This window comes from Typopeltis vanoorti, chromosome 9, assembly GCF_054136105.1.
Source record: "Typopeltis vanoorti isolate ZY-2024b chromosome 9, IOZ_Tvanoo_1.0, whole genome shotgun sequence".
In the NCBI taxonomy this organism is placed as follows: domain Eukaryota; kingdom Metazoa; phylum Arthropoda; class Arachnida; order Uropygi; family Thelyphonidae; genus Typopeltis; species Typopeltis vanoorti.
The window spans coordinates 94,886,019-94,911,975 of record NC_143557.1 but is presented as its reverse complement, the minus strand read 5'-3'; the positions used below and the strand labels follow the sequence as shown (position 1 = coordinate 94,911,975).

General features: G+C 34.9%; 1 protein-coding gene across 2 annotated transcripts in view; it reads left to right on the top strand.

The window, feature by feature from the left end:
* The window catches only part of LOC150103268 (uncharacterized), a 134,454-nt gene that overhangs the window by 92,282 nt on the left and 16,215 nt on the right, over nucleotides 1-25,957 (top strand). For both annotated transcript variants that reach the window (XM_090397512.1, XM_090397511.1), the window contains exon 9: nucleotides 21,116-21,541. In XM_090397512.1, coding sequence (XP_090253638.1) covers nucleotides 21,116-21,541 — 426 coding nt within the window. The remainder of the gene's footprint in view (nucleotides 1-21,115; nucleotides 21,542-25,957) is intronic.

Genomic DNA, 25,957 nt, shown 5'->3' with positions numbered 1-25,957 from the left:
TACGAGTGACCCAAGCCTGCTGTTGGACCTCCACATAACTAATAACTGGCTCTTCTGCACCTTGCATTTCTTGAAGGCCTGTGGATTCTCAGAATGATACATGAGCAAGTGCTTGACTTTGAAATCACTGCTTGCATTAGAAGACGGCAAGAGGGTGAGACAGTCTTTCATGGGCTTGTGACCGAGCATTGCATTCTCTTCTGCTGTAATGTAGGTCCTCTTTGGCATCTTTTTCCAAAAAAAACCCGTCTCATCGCCATTAAAAACTTGCTGCGGCAGGTAACACTTGGAAACCATGAGCTTCTGGAACTCGACAACGCCTCAGCTACATTTGAGTTCGAACTCGCAGCCTCTCCGTGCCTCACAACACTATGGATGCCACTTCTCTTAAAGTTATCAAACCATCCCCTGCTTGCCTTGAAGCCTTCTTCATTTTCTGTAGACGTACCTGGCAGTTTACTTACTAGGTTGGCGTACAAGGCCTTTGCCTTCTCACAGATTAAGTTCTCAGCCACAGTATCACCTGCTAGTTGCTTCTCGTTTATCCACACCAAAAGCAACTTTTCTACATCGTCCAGAATGCATGGCCGTTGCTTTGATACTCTCGTGACTCCTTTTGCTACATCTCGCTACCTTAGTTCTTAGTTTAATACTGTGTGCAAATCGTTGACGTAGACTTCTTATAAAATCTTGTGATGGCGGCCACTTGCATACCTTGTTCGTGCTTCCCGATGATTTCCCTCTTAACTTCCACTGTAATCATCTCCTTCTTACCGCCTTCCTTTTCAACCCTTTTCTTCATTGGGGCTATTGTCGTAGTACAGTTAATAAAGAACAGTCAATACATTTGGACACAAAATAAAAAAATGCTTTTCACGCACACACATGGTTGCAATGCTAGCACGAATGTTAACTATACAAATGAGGTATGCTGACTGAGACCAAGCATGCGAGACGATTACCCGCAATCCCGAGCGGCTTGTGGTCACGTGACGCTCGGCACACAAAGCGTTGAGGTAATGCTCGTATTGCAAGACCTCGCTCGTTTATCAAGTTAAAATTTATTAAAAATATTTGCACGTCTTGCAAAACACTCGCAGACCAAGTTACTTGCAATCCAAGGTACCACTGTATTAGCATATATTTAGAAGCCTTTGAGGATGTAGCAATCGATTCCTTCTCATTAAAGCCAAGATTATGGAAATATATCTTGAGGTTTTTAGTTTGTAGCAGTGGACCACTTTCCTTAAAGGAGTTCCTGAATCATCTCAACAAGCAACACCAAAGAATACAATTTACCTTGTAGTTGGAAGTTAACAGTTCTTTCCAATTCCTAATCTCAAACTTATTCCTGTCAGAAAAATTGAAGATCTCTATTTACAGGAAATCCACACATACCAGTAAATACCTTTATACACAATCTCATGATTATTCATCCCAAAAGCTTGCCATCATTTTGACACTAGGTTGACTTGACTTGCTTCCTCCTCAATGAATATCACCAAAAAAATCTAGTTTCTTCTTGCAACCTTTCAGAAGAACGGTTATTGTAAGTAGACTATTTTTAAGATGATAATGATGGAAAACGTTTTATATCTCTACCATATATCAGCTCCCTTTCACCAAATTTGGCTAAAATTCTCAAGAAACTTAATTTACATTGCTTTTACTCCTCTAACCAAGCTGTTCCTTACTCGGTACACCTAAATTGAAACATGACAAATTAAAGTAACCAAGAGTTTATCATCTTTGGTGTAACTGCAGTCTGCCCTATTTTCATCAGATGGAGAAAACTATTGAGTTATGTATGGATGAACATGCGAGAGACATCGCATATGGCAGAACTAGAGCCAGTGCACTCTTTAATTACGTTCTTAATTCTGCTAACACTGAAGATTCTATCACTCATCCAGTGATCTAGAACAAAACATTTTTAGATGAGAAAAGAATTATTGAATCAACAAAAATTCTCATTCCAGTCTACCTTAATACTAACCTCGGCTATGTGCTTTCTGATTGTCACTCCTCCGCTATCCAACTTTTGCACATACAAGATCTTGCCCACATGAATGTGCTCAACAATACTATGGCATCCAGAATGCCTTCAGATGTTAACAATCCATTTGTAATTTAATTAAAGCTGTTGTTCTCTTGTAATATTTTTTGTATTTCTCTTTTCATGTTATAAGTCTTCTAAGAAGACGAAACTAGTTGTGTATTCAAATAATAGTTTTTCTCTTTTGTTATCTCTCAGTTTTTAATCATTAAATTACTTCAAATTCAGTTACTTTAAATGTCATAACCAAGTAAATCTGTTGCCTCAAAAAAAAAAAAAAAATATTATTTAATCTTTGAGACTTGTTAAGCCTAATGAAAGCTATTGCATTTAACTTACAAAATTACAATCAGTCAAAACATGCAGATGTAGCTTGCTCGTGAAGTAACTCAATTTTAGAATAGCATACTGAACTTGACACTATTGATTTCATATGCTATCTGCCCAACCTGCAAAATATATTCACATACATAAAAATCCATATTGTACTATACTATAATAAAGAGCCTAAAAGGCTTTATTTTGGCATAGTATATTATAAGAGAGGATTTTTTTTTTTTTTTTTTCCCCTCCTCTAATCAGGTTTAAATTTTCCTGAGAGATTATGAGAATATAACTTTTAATATAGGAGCTGCCTTGGTTGAGCTAATTAAGACATGAACTCTTCTCTTGGGATCCATATATTTGCCTTTTGTTGTCAGAGTTAAAAATGAAACAGTTTGGAGACGAATCAAACTTTGATCTTCAGTGGCAAACTGAAGAAAACATTGATTCGGCTAGAGAGGTATGTGTTGAAGTTGTCTGCAAAGGATAGAAAAAAGAAGTCAGCAGATGTCCTGAAAGAATACAGAGAAAAATGTAAAAAAGCTAAGCTCTATGTAAAAGTAGCAAAACAAAAGTCATGGGGAGACTAGTAAGAATATTAAAGGTGACAATATCAGGGAAGGTGACAAAATGGTCTGAAGGCTATTGAAAACGTTTGAGGAATGAATACTCTAAAAGGTGTAATATCTGTCTTATTTAATTTAAAGTAAATGTGTAGTAGCCTATGTAGCTCAGCAGAAGTGGCATTTGCTTCCTCAGTGCTAGGCCACCTGGAAAAAAAAAGACCTAGATTAAAATTCTAATTGTCAACTAGACGGACTTTTTCTTTGCCTTTCTTCGACCATTTCCGGAGTTAGTTGATCTCTGACACAGGCAATCGGATTCTATCTCCTGGAATGCTGATTTTTCATTCCGCAAACTCAAGAAAATCAACTGTAGAACCTGCACTATTTCAGACATTAAAAATATTGTGTTATTATTAAGGACCACCAGAGATGGCAGCACTTGTTAGCCATCTCTTCACTGGATGCTACTTAAAATTAGTCATAGTCTGTGGTTAGCTATCAATGATTGGCTCCGGTGGAGATTGAATTACCCATTCAATCTCCAAAAGTTAGGGCTAAAATTGCCTCACCTACCTCCCTATAAGGGAATAAAAAGGCATTGTCTAATTTTTTTTTGTAATCGTATAATTAAAGAAACAGTAAACAAGAAAGTGTGTCGAAAGTTCCTTGCAAGTAAGTCAGCTTGTGCTTGTAGAGAACATAGAGGAGAAAATTTAAGAAAGTGAAGAACTGTGTAAAACTAGCTTAACAAAAGTGATGAAGGCTGCAAAATATTTTGGAGATAAATGCAGGAAAGACTACTATAAAGGGTTTTGGAAATTACAAAGGTGACGTGAAACTTTCAGTTTTCACGCCACCTTTGTCAAAATTAAAGTAAGTGGGCCTAGGCTGTTAAATGAAACAAGCAGTTACAGAATAGTAGTAGAAAATTTTCAAGAGAAAACAGGAGAGTATATATCAGTACTTGGGTTAGGAAAAAAAACAAATCAATCAAATACTTGAAACGTGGAAAGGCAGCTGGAGTACATGATATTTGACTCAACATGCTTAAGTATGGAGATATAACATTTTTGCAATGGCTGCACTATATGACACATTCAGAGGGTCTGGCAGAAGTGTTTGCAGTGAAAATTATGGAAACAACTAATGTGTTAGAGTAAAACTTTAGTTCAGGGGGCGGGAACCTTTTTTGAACCAAAAAAATTAATTGAAACAAAATTTTGGGAGCCGCAACTTCAATTCGTATTTTCCTGGTGAATCAAGTTGCAGTTAGTTCAAACTTAGGTGAATTTGTTTTTAATTCAGTACTTCCAGATATCAAATACTACTTTTATGTTTGCATATAAATTTTTTATATGTTCAATAAATAAAACAAGTTTAAGTTTTTAATGACAAAACATGTTTAAGTAAGTATAATATTGCAAAAAAGTCAATTTGTATTGCAAAAAGAATTAGTCCGAATAAAAATACAATATTATGTATTTTAATAGATATTTGATTGTTTTAATTTAAAATTCACTAATGAGACTTTTGATTTTGCATCTTCTCAGCCAATTTACTTAAATCTGGATTGTATGTCATGCACTTTAATAGTAATTCTGCTTTCAAACTTTCATCAGTCAATTTGTTCCTATACTTACTTATTTTTAATGTAATTCATTGAAGAGAAAAATTGTTTGCAATTTTATGTTGAACCGAAAAGAGTCAAAACCCCAAAAGCAAGTCACCTGGCATTTGAATAATTAGTTGGGAAACTGATTCCAACATTTAAATATAATTTCCTGTGGTGTTTCTTCCATAGTTTCCTCATTTTCTTCAATTTGTGCTACCATTTTTTGAAGTTTTTGTACCTAGGTGCTTTTATTCTGAATTTCCAGAAGCTCCATTTGTAGTTCTGCGATTGATATTCTGGGTAAAGCTTCAATATCTATTAATTTTAAATTGCAATTTAATGGATGTAATATAAATTTCATCATCTCCTGATGTTTTTTAAAATCCTGAAATCTGCTTGTAAATGAATCTAAAATTACAGTAATCATTTCAGTGAATATTTTGCAATCAACTTTTTCTTGATTTAAATTCAGTCTATAATTTTTTAGATTTTCAAAATATATAAATTTTTCTTTAGTAACATCTTCAAAAAACACTTAGTTTCTGTTCAAAGGTAAGGACTTCCTCTAGTAATTGTAAGGCTCTGTTTCCCTTCCCTTGCAACTTCAAATTTAGCTTATTAAAATGTTCTGTCATATCAAGCAAAAAACAAAAATTTTGTATCCATTCGGTATTACTGAGAAGTTCCACATGATTTACGTTATAATTTTTAGCGGTTAAGAAAACTGTTACTTCTTTTAAGCACTGAAAAAAAAAGTTTTAATGCTTTTCCCCTTGATAACCATCGTACAGATGTAAATGTCACTAAATCTTTGTGTCGACTACCTAGTTTCTCCAAAAATGTGTCAAAAAGCTGTGATTCAACACCTGAAATCAGATGAAATTGATCATTGGCACAACAACAACATCCATCACTCTTTTCAGTTGTGATAATAATCCCAAAGAATTTACAACTAAAGCTTCTTGATACAAATTACAATGAAATGGAATATGAGTGGAAAATAATTTAACAGAACCCTTATTTTTCGCAATCATAGAAGATGCCATCGGTCGCAATGCATACTATATTATTTATATTTTTATTCTGTAAACTTGTTAGGAGGTTTTCTGGAATATCTTGACCTGTGGTGTGTCCTTTTAGTGTTAGCAGATCAAGAAGTTCTTCTTGAATACCGGAAAATGTGGTATATTTAACCATCACGCAGCCTTGTGCCATATCGCAAATATCATTTGATTCATCAACTCCAATAGATATGAAATCGGCAGAATTAATATCCATAATTTACATATTTGAAACTTCTGCAGAAATTGTTACAATCCATTCCTTGACAGTTCTAGCCGAAAGAGGTAAATCTTTAATTTGTTTACATATCTCTTCCTTATTTTTCATATCCTTAAATAGAATTTCAGATATTATACATGCAATTTTTTCAGAAATTCACCATCGGTAAAAGGTTTTCCCACTTTTGCTATTTCAGGAGGTAACAAAAAAACTTGCTTCAGTAGTATTCAATAAAGATTATGTCCAAGTTGACAATTTTCTTTGCTGAAGCAATGTTTTCTTTTGTAAGTCTTTAACAGCTTTTTTCTATTATCACCCTCAGGATATTTTTTACTGAAGTCTAAATGTTTTCCTCGAAAATGTCGTTCGACATTACTTGATTTGTTATTTTGAAGTTGTAGATGGCAAGTTAAAGATTGTGGATTTCTATTTACTTCTATAAAGGTAAATTTCTCTATCCACATTTTATTGAATCCTCTGTTTGCTTCGATTATTTTTCTTTTTCTTGAACTCATATTAGGAGAGTTATCACAAATTTACCTGCAAGTAAAAACACAAATTCAACATAATAAAAATTAATTTGTGCATAACATTACCTGACACTAAATTAAACACCAGTTTAGTACCACAATAAATAAGTTAACTAACGGAATATTTATTTTGACAGCTAAAATCTGTATCATCTAAAAAACATGGTGTTTGACAGGATAGCTGATCGATTAGTTCAAATTTTCGCTGTGCCGCTAGTTACCTTAGGCATGCACGGTATCTAGCACCACGAACAGACCGTATCAAAAAACAATATTTAGTTGTTTGTATTAATTATGTATCTTTTGATTCAATATAAAAGAGCTGCCGGTTCCTGACCCCTGCTTTAGTTTAACATTAACCAAAATAAACGCTCAACGTTTTGAACTTCATATTGAGGTCATCATCTGGAGTATATGCATATACACAAAGAAACAAACTGCACTACAATCTACATGACATGCTAAAGTTACTGACCAACTTACAACTATATTGGCCTGACCTCTGGTGAAAAAGAAGAAAAAAAAACTTACTATATCAGCCATGGCCAACTTCATTCTATACAAGGGCCAATATATGATGAGTGGTAACATCACGGGCTACACACTTTTAAACACGTTACTCTGGAGCACATAGAAATCTGCCACTACTACAGCTCGCACAGAGAAGCAGTAGATTTTACAAATTGAGTAATTTTTTTAAAGCAATTTTGATTCGGTGTTGAGAATATAAATTGTTTGTCATCAGAAATAATGAATATAACTAGTGTATCAATCAGAAAATATGTGGTCGAAACTAATAGCTAAATTGATAATACATATAATTTAATATAGCTTTTATCTTGCGATGGGCCGCACAAAATTATGTTACGGGCTGCATGCAGCCTGCTGTTGGCTACCTATGTACTACATCAAAGCTATAGTCCTATTATTATTATTTTTTATCTATTAGGTTACAAAATTAAATTAAGCTGGAGAGCAACATATTTACAAAAAGGAAAAAAAAAAAAATAAATAAAAATAAAAGATGACTTGTTTAAGTATACAGCTGCGTATAATTCTCTTTATACACAGTTTAGAAAACAAAAGTAATTCTATTTTTGCACAGAATATTTTGATTTAGTATGGTTTAAATGGTGTTTATTTTTAAAATTTCTGTTTGAATTCAGTTCTGTTAAAAAGGGTATTTCCATTATAATTATCAGAAATAATGAATATAACTAGTATATTATTATACTAGTTATAACAATATACTTTTTTCCTAGTACGGTACATATTGTAATTAAACTTGAATTTTGGGGTGGGGGGGGGGGGGGGGGGGCTTTGATGTTTTAAATATCAGGGATTATTCTACTCTATAGACTGTAGACAAATGCCAAGTAGAACATATAGCGAAATCACAAAAAAACTATTGGTGGCTTTTTTAAAGCAGCTAAGGATCGTGTGACTAGTATTTTGCAGCAATGGAGGTCGTATATTGAAACTATTACTCATTAATCGATCCCCAAAACCACGGATAATGAAAGGTGTGGATTTTAACACTTTACCAGTGCACTGGAAGGCAAATAAAAAAGGTTGGGTTAAAAATTTCTTTTTAACCCAAACTTTTTCCATCGAATTTGATGGGAAAAAAATCTGGACTTAAAAATGTTTTATCGATTATAGACATTGGGCCTGTCCATCCTGTTTTAGAACACCCGAATGTGGAATTTTGTTTCCTGCCGCCTAATACAACATCTTTAATACAACCACTAGAGCATGGTGTGATCACTACTTTCAAAACTTACTACAGGAATACCTCAATTATCGTGGTTATTGTTGCCATGAAAAAATCGTAATAATCGGGATAAATAATGTGTATAAAATGGTTGATCATTGCCAAGGATTTTTCAAATCTATTAATTAAATTTTATATATGAAGTAAAAAAGAATGTGTTAAACGTGTTAAGTAAAAAATGAAGGTTCATTTAAAAAAACAAAATTATTCTTTAATCTTTATTTATATATAAGGAGCACATACACTACATACAATTATTGGTGTAGAGTTGTCTGGTGGAATTTTTTCTTTCTTTTTACTTCGTATAAAACTCAGTAGCAACGGATGGAATTCTCAATTTCCTGATGAACGTTTATTGATCGCTCGAGATTAGGATCGCTGTTCAAGGGTTTTTTATTTAAAATTTTCAGCAATTCTACACATTTCGTCTATTTCTTTGAGGGTAAATTCCTTCGGTGCCACGTCCATTTGTTTGTCATTGTCATCGATTTGAGCATCGTAAGCACGGTCTCTCTCTCGAGGTTAATTAGGTCTTCATCATCCAGCTCCTTATCATGTGACTGAAGCAGGTTCTGAACATCACCTTTTTCAATTTCTATTAGTCCTAGATCGAAGCCAAGCTTAGTTATGTCATTGATAACTTCATTTTCAAATCCTTTGCCACGTCACTCTCAGGTTGCTAGACGTTACTTCACTTCATGCTTCCTTGACATTCTCAATGCAATTTTTGATGTTGAATGCCTTCCAGAATTCTGTCAAAGTCATAGCTTCATCTCCTGTAGTCTTTTCTATTGCTTGTGAAAAAGTTCTTTGTAGGTAATATGCCCTAAAGGATGTGATTACACCTTGATCCATTGGCTGGATGATGGAAGTGGTATTAGGTGGTAAATAAATAACTTTTACCTTTTCACACAAATCATTCAGTGCTGTTGGATGACTAGTTGCATTATCTAATATCAACAAGATTTTAAAATTAAGATTTAATGACTTGCAGTACCTTTCAGCTTCAGGACAAAAATAGTTTTTAAACCAATCCTCAAAAATAGTTTTTGTCATCCAAGCTTTTCTATTGAATTTCCAATGAACAGGGAGAAAATTTTTATCTAAACTTCTAAGCGGGCGAGGATTTTGTGAATTGAGCATTGCCACATAGTAAAAGTGTTACACGCTCCTTCGAAACCTTGTAGCCAAGCTGTGATTTTTCATTTTTCACTAAAAATATTTTAGTGGGCATTTTTTTCCATAATAAGCCTGTTTTGTCAGCATTAAATATCTGAAAATCGGTATAATTTCCTTCTTCAATGATCTGTTGCAATTCACCAGGAAAACTATCTGCTGCTTTTTCATCGGCACTTGCAATTTCACCTTGTACACGAACACTATGAATGCTCGATCACTTTTTGAACCGATAAAACCACCCTGAACTTGCAGATAAAGTTTCTTCTACTACTGATGCCAAATCATTTTTGCTTTCTAATTGTTTTCTTTTTAAAGTTTCAAACAAATTCAATGCTTTTGTTTTTATAGTCATTTGACTAAGAAGAATTCTCTTTTGGTTACAATCTTCTATCCACACTGACAATAGCATTTCCATTTCAATCATAAGATGGCTTCTGTTTCTTGTGGTTTGGGACGCAGATGAGGTCAGTGCACTTTGTCCTAGTTGCTTATAGTTTGCAGTGTGGTCTAAAATATGGCGAACAGTTGATTCATTTAGACCGAACTCTCTTGCAATTTTAGCTTTGGTTATGCCTGCTTCATACTTATTTATCATATGCAACTTATCTTCTAAGCTGATCACTCTACATTTCTTCTTGATAACTGTAGACTTGATATCATCCTTGTTTCTTTTAGCATTCATTGTAGGGGTAAATAAGAAGAAAAATAAATATCCACATCTACTTCAGGCAAAGGCAGACAGTTACTGGTGAGTGGTGAGCAGGTGCTGTCAGATAAAAATGAAGCGCTACAAGAAAGCGATACCTGGAGAGTGGCGACTCGAACTGGTTGCATATGTAGTGGGATACATCTTGCGGCCACGATAATTGGAATTTTGGTATCAAATTACGAACCGCGATAATCGAGGTATTCCTGTATATAAGAAAAACATTCCAGTACATTTTGGATAAACTAGATAAGGATGATTTACTCACAGTTATTGATGTGAGGAATAAATTTTCTATTTTGGATTGATTGCATCAAAAGTTCATATTTAATTATTCATTATCAGAATTGAAACCATCAACTTTAAATGCATGCTGGAAAGTTATTGGTCAGAATGTGTGAAAAGAAAAACCCTGTACCCCATACAACTGAATATCCCAATATCATCAGATTAGCACATGCAGTTGGCAGAGAAGGATTTGATGATTTTTCGTCTGCAGATGTTGAAGAATTGATGGTTGACAATGCTGTTGGTGATGATGAAATAATAGAAGCTGTCCTTGAAGAATCTCAATGAAAAAGAAAAGTGATGAAGAGATTCTGCTCACTCACAGGATTAATTAAAGAAGGGCTTCAAATGGCTAATAAAATTGCAGTCATTTTCTTACACATGATCTAAATGCTGAACGAGCTGAACAGTTTAAATGTGAACTGAAGTCATGTATGGTGCAATATGAAGAATTATATAGAAATCTAGTCAAAACAGGATTTCAACGATTAATTACAAAGTTCGTGGTAAAAAGAAAGTCAACATTCAGAATTATTGGAAATTAGTGATAATTTAGTTCCTTTTACTGAAGAAAATGTTTTGTCATTGCATTATGAATGAACAGGACGGCCAAAGTGTTTCAAGTGATGGAAATGATTTAATTCCAGTCTCACACAAAAGAACGCAACTACTGTCAAAGTGACGGCGAATAAAATTTAACTAATAACCATGTGTTGGTGTATTTGGACCTTTTTGAATTTCTGTTTTATTAGTGACACGCTGTTTTCTTTAAGAGGTGTGTGTACACACACACGTTTTGTTTGGAAATAACTTATTGTTCATAGTGGGTTTTCACATCTTGAACCATTCTTCTATTTTTTCATATGCGCTGTATTCTTTTATACATGGTTTTCATTTACACATTTCCTAGTTTCCTTTTTTCATATTTAATTATTATTTCCCTGTATAATTCACATACCAAATCTAAGCTGATCTCATTGTAATGTATCCTAATTTGTTGTAAATCATGTTGTACCACTTACTTACTACTGTACCACTTGTGTTTGGATACAAAATAAAAAATTTACACGATTTTTTCTGGAACCAATCTACTGTGTAAATTGAGAATTGGGTGTATATATAAATTAAAACCAACTGGTATGGGTAGTGGCCAATAAAAGCTGAAATAGAGTCCTAAGGTCAGGGTTTGCTGGAAACTTAAGTTGGCTGAATGTGTGCCATCCAAATTTTTGGGATTTTTATGCCACCAAGATTAGGATGGTTAATCAGAATTTCAAGAAATCAACTATTTTTTTTCTTCTGTCACAGTCCTACCATTAGCATTGATTAGTCATTCTTCCTCTTACTTGCTACAGAATAAAAAAAATTCTTTTAGATTCACTTTGGCCTGCTTGTCTAATTTTCTATCATAATCTGAGACTGTTCTTACCATATTAGTTGCCTTCCCCCCCCCCTTTTTTTTTTTATGAAAAATAAACGGGAGGGTCAGGTGTGACCTTTTCACATGAAAGATCACATCTGTTAGGAGTTAAGCGAAAGTAATGTTTTGAATGGAAGAGAACAAACTTTTCAGAAGCTGAGGCATTATGAATGCAACATGACTGTGACAACCAGCACAAGAAAGAGAAACCTAATCTTAAAAGGACACTGGAATATTATCAAAAGTAAGGGGGCATGAAGTAAGAGCTTTCTTGCAGATAATAAAGTAGGCTTGAGTTTTTATAGCATTGAAACTTTTTTTTTTTTCCCCATCTCTTGCTTTCCTCATTTGGTTTATCCTCCTGACCATGGGTGTGTAGTCTGATACTACACTACTGACATTCTTTCCTTGTAGCGTCTCAAGTCAAAACACTACCAAGATATCTCCTAAGTTTGTCATAATTGCCACCTTTATAGTTAGACATAAATTCTTTCTTGAGAGAGTTCCAAATGTTTTACAACTTGCCAGATCAAGACTGAGTGCACTTCCCAATTGGAGACAGTGTGTCTACATTGGTTATGAATACATCTTTCTGATCCTATTACCAGATCCAGCAGTCTTAAACCCCCTAATCTCCTCCATGAATTACTATTTTAAGTAATGATCCCTTAGTAACATAACCCAAGAACTTTAAGGAAAAAACCTCCACATCACCTTTCGGAGTGTGGAGAATCAAGTGGGACTTCTGACCTAATGCCCAATCTTTACCGTCACACGATGCACCCTGTTAGTATGTATGTAATGGATATTGAACAAACGAGGATCATCTGGCAGTTTGGGACTTAGCCAACCAAATTATACTCCCTGTTGGTTTAGATTACAAATGCATGGTACAACATGGTGAGATTTCATGCCAGCTGGGGCAGCGCCTGGTTAAACAAGGTCCCTGTTGTTTTTCTTAATGAACAAGGGCAAACAGTGAAAAAGTCAGCTATGGAACAAGCTCCAACTCAACATCTAGAAGAAGAAACCCAATATCAGAAGAACAACTAAAAATAGAACTATCAATATAAGGAGTATTAATGGAAAGGAAGTCAAACTTGGAAGAATTGGAAAAGTACCGCATGGACATAATTGGCATTACTGAGACAAAGAAGACAAACAGGTGAGATCTTCCTAAATAAATATAGGATGTTATATTCAGCTAACGATGATCAAGGAAAGGAAGGAAAGCAATATTTAACACTGGATATGAAGATAAACTTCTTGATTGGAAGGCAGTTTCAACTAGAGTGGCAAACTTCAAAATGGAGAAATGGGCAATGAAACATATTTGTGCGTATACAGAAATTTCTAAGGAAAAAGTGTTTTTTTGAGTAATGAGAACAAAAAGGAAATGGACAAATGGTCCTTGTTGGAGATCTAAACAGCTGAGTAGGAAATGATTCCCACCTGGTATACAGGAATATTTTGAGAAAATTTGTAAAAAATTTCCAATTCAAAAGTTAAATATTTGCTGCACTTCTGCTCAGGACTTGCACTAGTCATTACTAACACCATGTTCCATTCCATGTTCACGTTGTTGGTGATATATTCATGCTGGTTCAGGATACCAGAGTATAAAGAGAAATTGAAAGTGACATTACTTAATGCTGAGCAGGATAAAAATGGATATTACATTGAAAAGAACTGTGTAAGAATTAAATTTTAGTAGCTTATACAGGTAATCTGTAGACTCGAACAGTATGAAGAGAATTTGAAATGGTAAGAGAGCTAAGCAGCTGTAAAATTAGATGAACTTTTTTTTTAATTCGTATGGGGGTTCCCCCTTTCCTCGACCGTCCTTTAGGACTGGTAAGCCCTCCTAGTGAGGGATTGAATGCAAATGAAAGATATGCAAATACATTGCATATCTAATTATAAGAATAGGCTAGGTTGTAATTTATTATGTCTATACACAAATGCCAGGAGCATTAGAAACAAAGGGGTTGAGTTTGTTGCTTTATTGAATATGATGTGAGCTAAGATTGTTGGCATTAGTGAAACCTGGCTGTCATAATCAGATATGGTAAGTGGGATCAAGTATAATGGATATACTATTTTTAGGAATGACTGGAGAAATAGGAGAGGAGGAGGAGTGCTACTAATGATATCAGATGACTTAAGTCCAGTTAGGGTAGAAATACGAGAAAACAATGTCCCATGTAGCGATGAGTTTGAGTCTATTTGGTGTGAAGAAAACAGAATGAAAGATATGGTGAGGTGTTGCTACAGACCTGGCAGCTCAGTTGCAGGGGACGAAGAAATGCATCGCCAATTTAGCCTTATGGGTACCAGGCGAATGATCATTATGGGTGACTTTAATTTTCCAAACATTGATTGGGTAGAAGAGAAATCTCATGATCAGAAAGAACAGGAATTTATTGAATTGTTGCGAGATAACTTTCTCAAGCAGTATGTGAAAGAAGGAACTTTACGTCAAAGAGTTGGATTTGCTCATAGCATCAGAAGGGATCTCTGTCAAGAATATGGCTATTTTACCACCAATTGGTGACAGTGATCATGCTATTCTTTCTTGGGAAGTATCTACTTGTATTGAAGCCCTGATTAAATCAGGCTACATGCTGAATTACAAAGCTGGAAATTATGATCAACTTAGAAGAATACTATCTTTGGTCCCATGGTATCAGTTACTGAATGGAAAAAATGTCAGCAATGCATGAGAATCTTTGAAAAAATGCTTGAATGAGGCGGTATCTGAATGTGTCCCTAGTGTTTGAAGAATAAATAGGTTGGGAGTGAAATGGTGTGCAGCCTTATTAAGCTAAAGATCCACAAGAAGAAGATGATGTGGAAAGAATTTCACGAGAAGAAGAGCGAGAGGAGTTATGAAATATGTAAAGCTCAGGCCAGAAAAATAACGAGTATAGTGAGAAAAGCTAAAACAGAGTATGAAAAGAAATTTGGCCATGCAAGCTAAAGGCAATCCAAAAGAATTTTATCATTATGCCACAAGCAAAAGAAAGAATGAATGTGGAAGAATACCTTTATTGAATGCAGATGGTACAGAGTGTTGGAAGCTAAGGAAATTGTTTAGTTAATGAGTGCTCACTTTGCTAAGATATATCAACCAGATGTATGTAGTATGGTGAGTGGAGCTACTGCTACGTTGGATGAAGAGTTAGAGGTTCATGAAAATGAGGTTGAAGAGCTCTTGCATAACCTGGATAAGAATTTGTCAATAGGGACAGATGGAATATCTGCCTGTTTGTTAAAGGAATGTTCAGCAGAATTGGCTAATCCTTTCACACATTTGTATAACTTGAGTCTCAGGAATGGAACGAATGTATGATAGTTCCATTGCACAAGGGTGGTGCAAAAACTGATGTGTCTAACTACCGACCTATTAGTATCTCTGGTGTTTGTAGTGAAGATTTTAGAGAAGTTGGTAAGAACTCGCATACTGAAATGGGTAGACAAGCATTCTATACTCTGCAAGGAACAGCATGGGTTTATTAAAGGAAGGTCATGTTTTAGCAATTTGCTCATATTTTATAACAATGTTATAGCCGAGTTGGATAAAGGGAATGGATACACTATGATGATGTTGGATTTTTCTAAGGCATTTGATAGGATACCACATGATAGACTGTTGTGTAAACTGGAGAATATGGGATTGGAACATAATCTGTTGACTTGGATCAGGGGATGGTTGACAGACAGATATCAAAAAGTTGTATACAGTGGGTGTGAATCTGCCACATTTAAGGTAACCACTGGTGTACCTCAGGGTTCAGTCCTTGGGCCATTATTGTTCAATCTATACATTAATGACATCAAGCAGGGTCTATCATCAGATTTCCAATTGTTTGCTGATGATGCAAAAATAGGCAGGGCAATCAGGGATGCTACTGATATTCAGCAATTACAAAATGATTTGAATAGACTGGAAATCTGGGACAACGAAAATGGCTGTTAGTTTAAAGTTAGTAAGTGTAAAGTTATCACTTTGGCGTGATTAGAGTTCCAGCGGCATATTATATTAGCGGGGTTATGCTACAAGAAATTGAAGAGGCAAGGGATCTTGGTGTATTGGTGGATAAGAATTTAAAGTTCAAAGGTCACATAGCAAAAGTTGCAAATACAACTCAGAGGCTAATTGCTATGTGGAAGCGAACCTTGACGTGTAAGGTTAAGGAAGTAATTTTGCCTCTTTATAAGGCTTTGATAAGACCACACTTGGATTACTGTGTGCAGATTTGGGCTCCTGGGTTCCAAGGGGATAAAGAAGCTGTGGAAAGGTGCAGAGGAGTTACAAAGATTATATCCGGATTGTGAGTATGTGGATTACAGACTCTGGTTAACAGGAGAAAGAGGAGTGATATGATAGAGGCCTTTAAACTTTGGAATGGGTGTTATAGCATTTCAAATGATGAAATTTTTTGTTATATGGAAGGCGGGGAGAGAACATGGGGGGGGCATCAATGGAAGTTAAGGTTCTTCTCAGTCAAGAAAGGGTTAAGAGCTAGGTTTTCCCCCTAGAGAACAGTGAGTGGAATAATTTGCACTTACAAGTAGTGAGTGCATCTAGTGTAAATGAATTCAAATGAAGGTATGATAGCTGGATTGGGTAATTTACAGCCTCCCTCGATGAGTCCTTGAATCCCTGGAGGTCTCAGATAATAATAATAATAATTAAGTTTGTATTTATGACTGTAGATCTGTGTGTGTTCATTGACCGATTTGCCTGTTCTGTGGATGAAAATCCCGAGTTTCCGGGTGACAAAACCCTCTAATTCCATAAGAGACTAACTCTAGTCCAGATAAAGGTTCCTCACATCGTAGAGAGGAATTGTACCCAGATCTTTCCGACCAAAGGGCTTCATACTGACTGAGCTACGGTGGCTCCGCTAAACTTATTGGAAGACTTTGATAAGCATATAGAAAATATCAGGTGGCAAAATGTTCTGGAAGCTATTGTTAGAAATGGAGGAAAGAGTACTCTAAAAGGAATCAAAGTTGATAAAGATGACGTGAAAACTGAAGAGAAAGATATCTTAAATGTCCTGAATAATTACTTTAAAACACTGTTAAAAGAACATGCAGTAACAGAACCATAGTAGAACATTTTCAAGGCAGATGCAAAGTAGAATATATATGAATACTTAGGTAGAAAAAAGGCCATCAAAAACTTAATGTGAAAAGGCAGCTGGAGTAGATGATAATTGACCAGAAATGCTGAAATATGGAGGTATAAAAGTTTTGCAATGGCTACATTGCATAATTCAGAAGGCCTGGTCTCCTGACCAGGCCTTCTGAATTGCAGATAAGTAGAGCTCTAATAGTTTCCATGTATAATACAAAGGAATAAAACTGAATATGAGAAATATGGAAGAATTTCTCTGAGTGTTCCAGGCAAGATTTATGCAAGCGTACTTGAAGAGAGAGTGTGAAAGAAACTTGGAGAAGAGCAAGCTGGATTCAGGCAAAATAGTTTGTCAAGATCAGATTTTCACTTAATGACAAATGGTTGAGAAATCATAAGATTATGACAAGTATCTGTACTAGAGTTTTGTAGATCTGGAAATGGCATACGACAAGGTGCCCAGAGAAAAGCTTGTTAAAACACTATAATGATATGGGGTAAAATGAGCGTTGTCTATATTGTATATATGGGGTAACGCTCAATAGACAATATATAGTCTATATTTAAGTTGTAAGTCAGCAGTTAGAATTGAAGGAAATACAGGAAGATGGTTTGTAAAATCATGGGTAATGCAGGGATGCACTTTATCTCTCTGCTTATTCATCATTTGTATGGATCACATTAGGCCTGATATTAGAATTGGAGATGTCATATTTGTGTTGTTTGACATCTGTTGTTTAGGCAATGTTGTTCTCCTAAACACATCTTGTGCAAGTCTCCAGGATTCTCTAATTAGGTTGAACAACAGCTGTAAAAAATTTGACATGAAAATAAGGATCAAAACTATGAAAATAGACAGGAACATAGAAAACTTAAGCTGCATTCTGAATGGAGAGCCTATAGAACAAGTAAAATATTTCAGCTATTTAGGCACAATTTTTAGTGAAGATGGCCAGTTAAATCTAGAAATAATAAGCAAAGCTGGTATGGTTGGTAGCTAGTTGAATAAATTTATATGAAATTAGGGAGAAATAAGCAAAGCACCAAATCGGCAGCATACAAGACAGTTTTAATTTATGAATTTGAGAGCAAGTTGGGTTAGAAATAAAGTATTGATCAGAGACCACAGATATGATTGTTCTGGGAAAAATTAGAGGAGTGAAATGTTGGCATCAATGGCAGAATTATATTAAATATGAAGATATCAGAAGTTGAAAGTTTTAGCTGATAACTAATAATTAAGGAATTGACAGCGTACACTAGAAATATAAATTAAATAAACTTTAATATATACTTTCCGATATTTCGGCAAACATCACGTTGCCATCTTCGTGGGAACATTACAAAGACACGTGCACATAAGTACTACATAACAGTAAATGAGAACAGAAGCTAGGAAATTAACGTTTTCCTAAAGTCCTTATGGTGCCCCTTGGCGGGCTATATTGGTAGTTCTTGGCCTTTGGGCTGAAATTCTTCTGATAAATGTTTCCCAAATTTGGGGCAGTCTCATGCATCCAAATTTGTTGAGGTTTGGCATGTTCCTAAGGGCTGAGGCTGATTCCATGAATAGTCTTTCATATTTGAACTTGCTGCGGTGTCTTACTGGGCTTTCTTCCATCTTATTCTGTGGAGAGTATCCAGAGTGGCTGTACTTGTGAAATCAGATGTAATCCTGGTGTTCTGAAATTCTGATATTTGCTGTTTGGCCAAAGTAAGACAGTTTACAGCTGCAAGGGACCTGGTATACACCAGGTAGGTTTAGGGGAAGTGGTTGGTCTTTAGTGGAGCGGATAAGGGATGCCAATTTTCTATGTGGTCTGTAACAGATGGTCAAGTCATGTTTTTTTAAGATTTTGTTGATTTTTTCCGAGGTGCCTTGGATGTAGGGAATGGTGATGGATCTAGAATAGTCTTTTTTGTGAAGGGGGGGGGGGGGGTTTGTGGATAACTGGGTTAAGTATTTTTTGGATTCTTTGGGGGGGGGTAGCCATTGGCTGAGAAAGTGTCACGGATGTGATTTAGTTCAGTAGTTAGGGCTTGATCATTAGAACAGATTATTTTTGCCCTGTTGAATAGTGTCTTGATGAAAGTTTAAGCATTCAAGAATGTGTAAGCAGAGCTAATCTAAAATGCAATGGCCACATAAATAGAATGGGTGAGGAAAGTTTAGCAAAACCAGTGTTTGATGTCAAGATGAGGAAGACTAGGTGGTGGTGGGGGAGTTGATTCAGTCAGAAGTGCCATAGAAGCACGAAATGTTACATATGAAAAAATTATAGTGCTCACAATTTATAGGGAAATTATTGATAGTAGATTAATGATAATTTAAACTTAATCATGTAGCGCTGTCATAGTTGCCTGAATGCCCCTTGAGGGTACATATCAGGAAATTGATAATTAATGTATATAACATATTGGCCTTGATTTTGTGAATTGATTATAAATTTCATAGTATTATTTAAAGTTGCTGCCATTCAAATGGAAAAGGCAAAATAAATTTAATTATTGCATGACTAGATTCTGCTGTCAATTTTTACCATTCTGCATAAGTATTTGTTATAACAGCAGTTTTCTGACTATTGCAGACTTCTGTATGAGGTTATGAAATTTGAACTTCCCATGTTTCTTTTCTCAGAATTGTATTTAATCCAGTTCTGAGAACCAGAAAAATATCATGTGGAAGATGTTTTTATTATGTAGCAAGACTTTTGCCAACTGTATTATGGAGTGAGATAATTCTCTGATTAGTGTGTATTTGTTATTGGCTTTTCACCAGGAGACAGTCCATGGATGTGGCATAAACTTATGCCACATCCATTCATTCTTCATAACCTTTTATGAAGGTTATGAAGAATGTATATGTAAATGTAACTACTACCTAATACAACGAAACCTTGATTTACCAGATACTCAAATTTCATGATTTCAGTTTTGCATGGTCAAAAAATGCTACCAATATTTATTTTACACAGTATGAATTTGGTTTAAAATGGTTTAAGAAAAAAAAAAAAAAAAAGTGAAAAAAATTAAAAAGTTGAGCAGATTCTCTTCATATCCATTGTTATTGGCTAGTTATCCATTGATAGCATACAGCTATTAAGTCATGCCAGACACGTGCAGGCAATTATTAGATATACTAATTAATGTGTCCGCGCAGTTAGCCTAGTGGCTAGGCTCTTCACAACCATATGCCTGGGGGAAGGAGTGTCCTAAGTTTGATTCCGTTGACGATGTGAGGTGCTTAAGGATCTTCCTCAGCCATAGCCAAGTTAGCTGGTCTGGGGTGTGGACAGCAGGGTTTTTCATTCCGCAAGCAGGCAAAGTGGGCCTCGTGAACACACATGGAGATGGTCATGAATATCGCTCTTAGGGGATGCAGCAGAGGAGTTGCGAACTGGCTGCATTAATATGCCAGTAACCCCATTAGGAAGAGACTCAACCCATCCTAGATGGATGAGAAGGATAAGATAAAATTAAGATGTAAAATATTAATTCTATTTTATTAGAATTAATACTTCTAATAAAAGATTAGAAATATTAATTCTAATATTTTATTAGAAATATTTCTAATAAAAAAAAATCTCATTTAAATATTTCTAATTTAAATTGGATTTAAATGATCTTATTCATGTCTTTGATCTTGTGATCAGACTATATTATTATTAATATAAGGAGGCAGTTGTTCAAACAGTTGCCATATAGATATACCGTACTGTGTCATTATTTATGAATTGTTTAAGTGTTTTCGTTTTGTAGTTCATTTTATTTCCTTTCATTCTTGTTGTGCATCTATATATAAAAATGTTACATTTATTTTTTTTAAAAAAAGTACATATTTGAGTTGTTACAGAACCTCTTCCCATATTTTCTATACAAATGTTAGTCTTGATTTATACAGTATTTTTGCAGTAAATCAAAGGGTTAGGTGTACATTTAGTGTTTGTGTGTGAGGGGAAAATAGGATCACCCAGAAGAACATATACTCAGCTACAGTCTTGTGTTAATTATACATGGGGAGGAAATTCAAACAACTAGTGAAGTATATATGGAATAATCACCACAGTGACAAAACCAATACACATAACCCAAACTTGCCACCTGACATGAGTCTGTGTTCGGGAGCAGTAATTTATATAAAGATACAGTAGCATGCTGAGATTAAATAGTGTATTTTGAATATCATTGGAAAATCATCTTTCTGTGTGTTTATTTATTTTATTATTTTTTTAGCGAATTCACAGTGAAGAAAGAGGTTTTGTTTGCAATACTTGTGGGAAAGGATTTAAACAGCTGAGTCAGTTACGGAATCATAGTGTCATACATTTGGATCGAAAGAACATGCCAGAGAAAAGGTGGTATAGTGAACAAGAGTGTGAAATCTGTCATAGGACATTTTCTGATTCTAAATGCCTCCGTAAGCATCAGCAAGCTGTACATAATAAATTAAAGCCATATGTATGTACCTACTGTGGTCATACCAGTGCACGAAAAGCAATGCTTCAGTTACATATGAGGCAACATACTGGTGAAAAACCTTTCTTGTGTGAACTTTGTGAATATCGTACTGGGGACCACAATTCACTTCGTCGTCATCGTATGCGTCATACAGGAACAAAGCCTTATAAGTGTCCTCATTGTCCATATGCCTGCATTCAAGTATGTAACTGCATAATCTTAAATTTCTAACATACTTTTAAATGCTTTACTGAAATTTTTGTGTTATACTTGACAACATATGTACATTCTTGTTTTTTATTATATTATATTTACTTAAGCATAGAGACAACAGTTTGCACATGATATATCTTCATGACTTTGCTGCTTTATATATGTGTGTGTGTATATATATAGAGAGAGAGCAGTTGACTACATCAGATTACTCTCATATATGTGACTTTTGTAACTTTTGCCATTAAGATAGCTCCCAGCATCTTCAGATGTAGGTCCCACTGATGTAGCCTTAGCAAAGGTTGAAATTGGTTTGGGTAGTTATTCACATTACTACACAAGCAACTAGTTGTGAAGCTTTGTTTATGCTTGAATAAGTATAAGAGAAAGAGTATAACTTTCAAGTTAACATACTTTCTAAAATTATACCCAGCCAAAAAAAAGAAGAAAAAAACTGATTTGCTATTCATCAGTTGTGTGTTAATTGTTGGTCAAAAGTAGTTTCATAATTTAATTTGATTAGCATTTGCCAGTTTCTCAGAAACTTGATTTGGGTTCCCGCCTTTGAAGAAGTCAACATCATGATAAGTGTCAAACGTGACAGATTGATGGATTAGTGCTAAATGGTATATCAGCAACCAGTTTGCATAGGTATATACTGTATATCACAAACTTCTTTGTGATAAACTCTGAAATCAATATACACAGGTCATATAGAAGACAATGATTTAATGAACTAAAATATGAATATCATTCTTGTACTTCTGTGAGATAATGTTTTATGCTAAATAATTTTGGAAAACTTAGACAGCAGTCATCAAATGCTGTAATAATAAAGACAGCTTTCTTGCCAGTACTGGCAAGAAACCTGTGAATATACTCAGTGAACAAAACCAGCAACTTTCGTTCATTGAGTATATACATTGGGAGTATATGTGCTCAGAAATTCTAATATTTTTAGAATTTCTGAGCACAAGACATTAACTGGACATGAATCACATCTGGCTATTCTCATGGATGCGATATGAGTTGCTTTCCTGAAAACTTCTATTTTTATCCCCAAATATGGGGAGACTGTCAGAAAACACACAAAATTATACTAGTTTCGTGGACTACATTATTAATACGACTAATGCACAGTGAATTTTGAATTTTTTGAAGAAATATAAAAGATTATGTAGTGGACTGAAGAGCGTTTCTGATGTTGGCAAAGTAGCTGTACTTCTGAAAACTGTAATTGCAGTTTTTGATATTGAATAATCATATCTTGGTTTGCTTATCTTGTATACTAATCTTGAATTATATCTGTTGCTTATTTTTTATGTTGCTTAAGATAGTTTAGGTACTTCCTGAGTTTGTGTTTCTTAATACTTCATTTTTAGGAATGATTAGTGATGAGATGAGCCTCTGATGTTTTTGAAGTTAACCGTTTATTGAATTTAGCTTTTATAAAAAAGGCTATATTGAAAGGCACTTCAGGTGTTTAAAATTTTAGAATCCATCTTTCTTTGTAAAGTAGCTAGAGATGCATTATCCCAGGTAATTTTTGGTAAGGTCTCGCATGTTCGGGGAAAATTGCACATTAGGTCTCATCGTTTGTGCCAATAAAGGTCTCCCAATTAAAAGGGTCTCGAAAATCTTGCAGTAACGTAGAGTGTCTGTGAGTAACCCAGGATGTTTTATACATTATATGTATCTACAAGAATGCATCTTCACCTTCATAGCACACTGCCACTTGAATTCTTAAGTCATTTGTCTTGGAAAGCAGGTATTGATTGCTTTTAGTTGATGACACAATGGAGCTATTTTCTCCAATATTTTTAATACTTTCTAGTCCCTTCTTTTCGCCTTTTATCTTTGCACAAAACTAAAAAGTGTTGTTTGCATTTCCTTTCATTTGTTGTCCATAATTAAGGGTAAATTTATATAAATTACACAGTCCAACACAATTTTTGCTGACTTTTATATGAGACTTGTTTTTTACTAATTTGGGTGCGCTGATTTCAAATATCAAACCCATTTTTCTCTATCACGTCAGGTTTTTCCTCTATGGCATTTTCTTTTTGCTAATTTGTAAGTTTTTGATAGTTTTAAGGAGGCAGTACTATTTAGAGGATCAAAAAATCGATTTTTTTAATATTATTTTCTGAAAGTATGTACTTTTAAAAATCTGTTTCTAACTTTTTATCAAGAAATTCGAAAAATTCTCGAAGATATAGCCTATTATTCAAAGCAGTGCACAGATCAGAATCGGAGCGCTCACTGTTCTCGCTTGTTAGTAAATGAATAAATGCGTAAGAACCCACAACGGCACGTACCAGTGCTTTGAATGCGAGAGAGGCCGATAATTAGATACATAACTACTTAACAATATTCATTAAAAATTACAAGAATATTTATAAAAAAAAAAAATAACAATTTTACTTACACATGAGTTTCAGGGAATAAATTTTTGTTTGTAGCAATTTCTGCTGTGTGTTCTGTTTTGGCAATCCCTTTGAATACTCCAACAGTAGTTGGCCATCATGTGAGAATCCCATCTATCTTCCTTGGTACCAATCTTCCATAGTTTTTAAGTCTTCATGAAATCTTTCGCCTTGTTCATCGCTTACAGCACCTAAATTCTCGGGAAATCTATCAAGATGACTGTATAGGAAATGAAGCTTTATGCGCATGTTACAACCTAGGCACTGGAAATTTTCAAGGCATTGTTTCCACTAGATCTTTGTAATTGCACGCTTTTTTGTTTCCAAGAAAATTATTCACAACCATCGTAAATGAATTCCAGGCCTCTTTCTCAATTCCATTCATAGAGTTGATGAAATTTTGGTCTCTCATTAAAGTTCTAATTTGCGGTCCATCAAATACATCATCATCATCATCAAATTCCTGCCATGTACCCTCAAGGAGTGTACAGGATATAACAGTACTACATGAAAAAACTACATTATTACTAACTTCCTATCTACAATTTTCCTCCAAATCAGTCTGTTACTTGTCAAGACTCCAACATTATCAGATCTTATATTTCTATCGTCTAAGGCACTTTGTACCGTATCAATCCACCTATATCTTAGTCTTCCTCTGGGTCGTTTTCCTGCTAACCTGGCAGAGAACACTTGTTTTGCTAATCTTTCCTCTCCCATTCTATTTAAGTGACCATACCATCTGAGATTAGCTCTGCTAACGCATTCCTGGATGCTGACAATGTCAAGTTCTTTCCTAATATCCTCATTTTTAATATGATATTGCCATTGATGCCATCTGTTCACGCCTCTAATCTTTCTCAGGACTCTCATATCTGCGGTCTCTAGTCTTTGGTCAAGTGCTTTACTTCTGACCGAGCTCTCAGATCCATAAGTTAAAATTGGTTTGAACACAGTCTTGTATACAGCTAATTTAGTGTTCCGACTAATTTCTTTCTTATTCCATATGAATTTATTCAATTGACTTCCCACGATACCAGCTTTGCTGATTCTGTTGTCTATTTCTATATTTAGTTTACCATCTTCAGTAAAAATTGTGCCTAAGTAGCTGAAATGTTTTACTTGTTCCACAGGTTCTCCATTCACAACACAGTTGACAGTTTCAATGATTCTGCCTATTTTCATTGTCTTTGTCTTTTTATTGCTGACCTTCATACCATATCTATTACAACAGCTATTCAATTTAGTCAGAGAATCTTGCAGACTTGTAGCGGATTTATTTAGAAGTATAACATCATCCACATAAAGCAAAGAGCTGACATTAACATCTCCAATTTTGATATCAGGTTTAATACCACATTCCTTCATAATGTGATCCATATAGATAATGAATAACAGAGGGGATAATGTACATCCCTGTCTCACACCAGATTTAACATTAAACCATCTTCCTGTACTTCCTTCAATTCTAACTGCTGACTCACAACTCAAATAAAGACTAAGTATTGCTTGATATAATGCCCCATTGACACCATATAACTGCAGCGTATTGAATAGCTTCTCTCTTGGCACCTTGTCATATGCCTTTTCCAAATCAACAAAACTTAAATACAGATCTTTGTTATATTCCCACGCTTTCTCGACTATTTGTCGTAAAGTGAAGATCTGATCCTGACAGCCTCTATTTGGCCTGAATCCAGCTTGTTCTTCACCAAGCTTTTCTTCCACAATTCTTCTCAACCGTTTCTCAAGTATACTTGCATAGATCTTGCCAGGAACACTCAGTAGGGAAATACCTCTAATTCTCACATTCAGTTTTATTTCCCTTTTTATATATGGGTACTATGAGAGCTCTACTCCAATCATCGGGAATTCGTCCCTCTGTCCAGGCTTTCTGAACTATGCAGTGCAGCCACTGTAAGACTCTTATACCACAATACTTCAGCATTTCTGGTCGAATATCATTTACTCCTGCTGC